This window comes from Salvelinus alpinus, chromosome 5 (assembly GCF_045679555.1).
Source record: "Salvelinus alpinus chromosome 5, SLU_Salpinus.1, whole genome shotgun sequence".
NCBI lineage: Eukaryota > Metazoa > Chordata > Actinopteri > Salmoniformes > Salmonidae > Salvelinus > Salvelinus alpinus.
The window spans coordinates 26,876,758-26,883,269 of NC_092090.1; the positions used below are offsets into that span (position 1 = coordinate 26,876,758).

The 6,512-nt window shown below is 48.9% G+C and overlaps 1 protein-coding gene across 4 annotated transcripts in view; it reads right to left on the reverse strand.

Annotated features, from left to right (window-relative positions):
• Window positions 1–6,207, reverse strand: part of LOC139575821 (alpha-ketoglutarate-dependent dioxygenase FTO-like) — a 189,617-nt gene extending 183,410 nt beyond the window's left edge. For all 4 annotated transcript variants that reach the window (XM_071401158.1, XM_071401157.1, XM_071401155.1 and 1 more), the window contains exon 1: window positions 6,146–6,207. In XM_071401158.1, coding sequence (XP_071257259.1) covers window positions 6,146–6,187 — 42 coding nt within the window. In that variant the 5' untranslated portion in view covers window positions 6,188–6,207. The remainder of the gene's footprint in view (window positions 1–6,145) is intronic.
• Window positions 6,208–6,512: the final 305 nt, after the last annotated feature.

The window sequence follows — 6,512 nt, forward strand, 5'->3', positions numbered from 1 at the left end:
TATATCCAGGCTAAGCTCCAATAACTAAGACAAGGTATGAAGAGGTAAAGAAAAGGGGGGTGCTCATAGCCACAGACTAATCAACCCTCCTCATCGTTCTCATATCGGATCAATGAACTACCCGGGGCCTTGGGCCCACTGCCACACCACCGCACAGGCACTACATTACACACAAAACTTCATATTCATTCATTGATTTACTTTTCAGAATAGTATATCATTGAACTCCAATGGGACTAAAAACAGAGGCTGGGGCTGAGGTCAAGCCCACTTGCATGGACAGATGTTTGCACAATATTGATGTCCCAAGCAGAAATAAATGAGTAAATATCCCGATCGATACCTAGTTTCCCTAGCCGGCCCTGTGCGACAGCAGATACAGAAATACATCTTTATGCCTACAGGAATGGTCCCTAATGAAGAGTGGATAAATGCTCCCCTGAAGGTAAACTCTTTGATTAGCTGAGGCCAGAGGTGACGCCCGGTTGGGGAGGGCAGAGGCGATATGCTGACATGGAAATGCCATACCTTCTATTGCCTGAGGAGTCTAATGGTTAAGAGGGGCTAAGTTACTGAGGGGCCAACAAGGATATGACAGGTCACAAGCCTTGAGCAGGTCGTTCTGTGCTGCCTGGCCTCCTTTCCATTTGTAATGGTAATAGCATGGATCAGCAGCATTCTCAATCATACTCATAGTCAATAACGCACATATTGTTTCAATTCTACATGTAGCCTAGCTCTGTTTTGACTGTGTCACTGGGCTGGAGAGGATACTGTTGAAACAAATCTTCTGCATTTCATCTCCAGCCACCTCAAGCACGAAGGCCCTAGCTGTCAGTGGTTAAGACGTATGAAAGAGGGGACATGAGACTGTAATCAGGCCAGACCATCGTCATCATCATCAGGAGCAGCAGTACTGGGCTCCGGCTCTCTGTCTCTCTGTCTCCCTCATGGTGAAGAGACAGTGGTGCTGATGACACTAGATAGAGGATCTGGATGGAGCTGCCTGCTCTTATTTACAGCACAGCTCAATTACCCAGGACAACACCAAGCAGGCTCATCACTCAGCTTTCCCTTCACTGCTCCACAGTGACCAACAGGGCCATAAAGAGGGAGGAACCAGATCATTCCCTGCTCCTTAATTAAATGAGAGCAAAGCTGTTGACTTAATTTCCCTCCTCTCCGTAAGCAGACCCTCCTCTTTCTCACCGTCTCACTCAACAAAGCAGTCCCCACCCACATTGAGCTGGCCAGCCCTCCAACCAATGAAGACCTCCCGGTCATCATCCCTGCTCGGCCCTAAATCAACAGCTGGATAAACAGCCTCCACGGTGGGTTAGTGCCGGTCCCCATGCAGTCACAAGAGGCCGAGGGCCAGGGGGCTCCAGGGGGCCGAGTCAGGAGCCGGATCGACACCTCAACAGCGATAAGTAATTCTGTGTTGGATTAGCAGCATGATGGCCTAATCAATACAGGGTGATACACTCAGGCCATTAGGAATGCAGGGAGGAAATGGCCCCCTCTGGTAATAAAGCAGGCCTTATGTCTGGCTGTTCCTTCATCAGATCTCTCCATTAGTGTAATGGTACTATTATCAGCCACAGCAAAATACGTATTTTACCAGGGAACCTTTTTTCAGCCAGACGGACCGGGCCGTGCTGGAGGGGTCTGACGGAGTCAGGGAGGGAGAGCCATGCAGTGAGGAGTGGAGAAATGTCCTCTCTCTCTCCATCTCCCTCCTTCCCCAGGCCCGGATGTAAATCTATCTCTCTATCTGCCCGACTCCTATGTATTCCTAAGCGTGTTTTATGTCAGCTCCCAACACTATTTCTCCATTATTGGCTCATTAATAGAACTAGCAGTGTGTTAGCGGTGGGTAAGAGGGGGGGAGATGGCCGCCGGAGCAGGGGAAAGGTGCTGAATGTGTTGAATGTGACACCCCTCCTGCTAAAACAACCAGAGCTGACATGACAGCACACCCGGCATTAGTCGCCATAAATCGTTACCTTAACACTAATTCACCGGGTAACATTTTGTGGGGGGGATTGATTAACCATGTCTGGATGTGTGGCCACATAATCAGCTTTTACCTCTCTAGTTGTTCATTTAACAAGGGAAACACAAAACATTTGAATGAGTGTTGAGGAATGAAATCCCCTAAACAGCACTAGCTGCCACAACCAGAGGAAACCAATGAGGCTGATCTGAGCGGTGTTCTGGGCTCAGCCAGGACCTCAGCACAACATCTGCTGACCCTATGTGGTCATTACTTAGCCTGACATTCCCCTGAAATATATTTCCACTTTTTCTCTTTTCTTTTCTCCATCAACACTTTATACACGTCATCACATAGACAGCAGCTATCGTCAAGGAAGTAGGTTGAGGGTCAATTCCCTTTATATTCAGTTTACACAGGACGTGTATATAAAAATGCATATACCTTTATTTCTAAAATAATAGACATGTTTCAAACCATGAATTTCCTTTACAATAACCTGCTGACATTAGTGAAAACACATGCTATTGATCACAGTATATTACAAGTAGGCCTATTAGTTAGGCTTTTTAGTTGATGAGTCAGACAAACATGAGACAGTGCTGCTCTCAGAAACATGGGTAAGCCATTTTTGTCCTGCACATTGTATTAGATGTGGTTAAATTGAGTCTGCCTTTTTAAAACAGGTTGGGAGTTATGTTCAGTAGGCCTTCATGATAAATAGCTTGCCTTCACTAAACTAGCAAAATGACAGGGGGAAACAACTCACTGACTGAGTCTAACTACAAACACACTCACTTATGAGAATACAGTTATATCCCCATATCCCCAGCTATTACATATGATGATAAACTGAACCACTGCACTGTGTCCCTGCCCTATAACAAGCCACTGGGATTAATGCAGCTACTCTAATTTGGAACTGTTCTGTGGTTTTCCAGCCATTTTACCATTACAATACCCCGTCCTCGTTCCTCAATCATCCTTTTATTATTTGTCTAAAAGAGGAAGCAGAACCATTAGCTAGGTCTGAGTCTGCTCTCTCTGTGTGTGTGTGTGTGTGTGTGTGTGTGTGTGTGTGTGTGTGTGTGTGTGTGTGTGTGTGTGTGTGTGTGTGTGTGTGTGTGTGTGTGTGTGTGTGTGTGTGTGTGTGTGTGTGTGTGTGTGTGTGTGTGTGTGTGTGTGTTCTATGCTGCCTACACCCACCTGGGGGCCAGCTGGAAAGCGTTCTCGCTCTCATCTGGTCATCATGGCCGCTCTCTCAGCTCTTCATAAACAGGAGGAACCACGTCCTACATAGTTTCTGTGCTGTCAGACATGATCCAAACACATGTGCCATGGCAGACTGTGGCGCGGCCAAGGCTGGGAGCTGCCGGGACTGACTGACTTGGAGAGAGCAGACCTGGGTTCAAATACTATTTGAAATTGTTCAAAAACTTTGAGTGATTGCTCTAGCCTGCCTAGAGTGCCAGATGGGTGGGGCTTGAAGTGTTAGGACTATTATATTGGTCCAGTAAGCCAGTCAAGCTCAATCACAGATAAAGTGTTTGAAACGATTTTGAATAGTATTTGAACGCAGGTCTGGATGAACCTGAGCAGAGCAGTCTGCATGGGACCAGCAGTAGGGGTAGCTAAGGAGGTCTGGATGAGCCTGAGCAGAGCAGTCTGCATGGGCCCAGCAGTAGGGGTAGCTAAGGAGGTCTGGATGAGCCTGAGCAGAGCAGTCTGCATGGGCCCAGCAGTAGGGGTAGCTAGGGAGGTCTGGATGAGTCTGAGCAGAGCAGTCTGCATGGGCCCAGCAGTAGGGGTAGCTAAGGAGGTCTGGATGAACCTGAGCAGAGCAGTCTGCATGGGACCAGCAGTAGGGGTAGCTAAGGAGGTCTGGATGTGCCTGAGCAGAGCAGTCTGCATGGGCCCAGCGGTAGGGGTAGCTAGGGAGGTCTGGATGAGCCTGAGCAGAGCAGTCTGCATGGGCCCAGCAGTAGGGGTAGCTAGGGAGGTCTGGATGAGCCTGAGCAGAGCAGTCTGCATGGGCCCAGCAGTAGGGGTAGCTAAGGAGGTCTGGATGAGTCTGAACAGAGCAGTCTGCATGGGCCCAGCAGTAGGGGTAGCTAAGGAGGTCTGGATGAATCTGAGCAGAGCAGTCTGCATGGGACCAGCAGTAGGGGTAGCTAAGGAGGTCTGGATGAGCCTGAGCAGAGCAGTCTGCATGGGACCAGCAGTAGGGGTAGCTAGGGAGGTCTGGATGAGCCTGAGCAGAGCAGTCTGCATGGGACCAGCAGTAGGGGTAGCTAGGGAGGTCTGGATGAGCCTGAGCAGAGCAGTCTGCATGGGACCAGCAGTAGGGATAGCTAGGGTGGTCTGGATGAGCCTGAGCAGAGCAGTCTGCATGGGACCAGCAGTAGGGGTAGCTAGGGAGGTCTGGATGAGCCTGAGCAGAGCAGTCTGCATGGGACCAGCAGTAGGGGTAGCTAGGGAGGTCTGGATGAGCCTGAGCAGAGCAGTCTGCATGGGACCAGCAGTAGGGGTAGCTAGGGAGGTCTGGATGAGCCTGAGCAGAGCAGTCTGCATGGGACCAGCAGTAGGGGTAGCTAGGGAGGTCTGGATGAGCCTGAGCAGAGCAGTCTGCATGGGCCCAGCAGTAGGAGTAGCTAAGGAGGTCTGGATGAGTCTGAGCAGAGCAGTCTGCATGGGACCAGCAGTAGGGGTAGCTAGGGAGGTCTGGATGAGCCTGAGCAGAGCAGTCTGCATGGGACCAGCAGTAGGGGTAGCTAAGGAGATCTGGATGAGCCTGAGCAGAGCAGTCTGCATGGGACCAGCAGTAGGGGTAGCTAAGGAGGTCTGGATGAGCCTGAGCAGAGCAGTCTGCATGGGACCAGCAGTAGGGGTAGCTAGGGAGGTCTGGATGAGCCTGAGCAGAGCAGTCTGCATGGGACCAGCAGTAGGGGTAGCTAAGGAGGTCTGGATGAGCCTGAGCAGAGCAGTCTGCATGGGCCCAGCAGTAGGGGTAGCTAAGGAGGTCTGGAGGAGCCTGAGCAGAGCAGTCTGCATGGGACAAGCAGTAGGGGTAGCTAAGGAGGTCTGGATGAGCCTGAGCAGAGCAGTCTGCATGGGACCAGCAGTAGGGGTAGCTAAGGAGGTCTGGATGAACCTGAGCAGAGCAGTCTGCATGGGACCAGCAATAGGAGTAGCTAAGGAGGTCTGGATGAGCCTGAGCAGACTGCATGGGACAAGCAGTAGGGGTAGCTAAGGAGGTCTGGATGAGCCTGAGCAGAGCAGTCTGCATGGGACCAGCAGTAGGGGTAGCTAGGGAGGTCTGGAGAACAGAACAGCCTTTACTTTTCCTCTATTTCTCTCCATCTAGTTACACAAACCACAAACACAGTACATCCAGACCAGAACACACCACCCCTAATCACAGCAGGCCTCTTCAGCAGTGGGGTCTGCTACCTACTATAAAGCTGGGTATGCCCAAAATGTCACACCTTTACTTTGATCAACTATTTCATTCTCAATCATATTTTTACACAAACGCCAGTCAATGCCGTTACTATTCATTGTTTTGAACAGCATCCCAGGACAATCCAGCAGCCATCATAGTCCTTTGCGTTTCAGATGAGCCTATAATTATTACCTGCATTGAATTGTACCACTCGCACACAGCCAGAAACTGCTCTCCTCCAACTCACGGGATAGAACACACTGCAGTCACTCACGCCCCCCCCATACAATTATGGAGCAAGATTATTATGATTTTGAGGGAGTCTGACTTGAAAACATTGAAAATCTAAAATATAGGGGACTTTTAACATGCAACGTGTCTAAATCAATATTCAAGCCTTCACGGCGATCCAATCAGTTTATTGTAGCAGTCTACACCCATGTCTAAACTGTAATACTGAAAGCAAAAACAGTGTAGGCCTATCTGTAACGATAAAGCTGTTAACAGCGATGCTCCATTGTAGGTGAATGAAGAGGAAACCACAATAAAACCAGAAATCATGCAGGATGATGTGTAGCTACATAGACAACTGCAGCTTTCCAGCCTTCAAAATGACCCAAGCATCACCGCATTTGGAACATAAAGTTCTCAGAGAAAGAGTCCACTGTGTATTTGCCAGAGCTAAGGGAGAATAACGCTATGAATACCTTTCTTCTCTTCTCGCTCTCACTGCCACCCGATCGTTTCATGTTTCCTAGAGTTGTGTTTACACACCCGCGTTCACTGCAGCTCATCTTGGTATTTGTAGTTCCAACAGAAGAATTACAATAAAACTTATAGCGCTATTAAATAAACAGAGCATATAAAATGAACGGGTGCCTGTAATAACAATCTAGCTACAAAGACGGGTTATGAAATAATACCTTTCTGATCACAATCTAGTATTAATTTGCTTCGAATGAAAATGGAAAACTTCATATCCCGAAGCACGGAACAGAGGAAATACGTTCAAGCGTAATTTGACTCAGCCGGATGGGGATTCTTGCTGCGTAGTGCGCACAGCAGCTACAATAA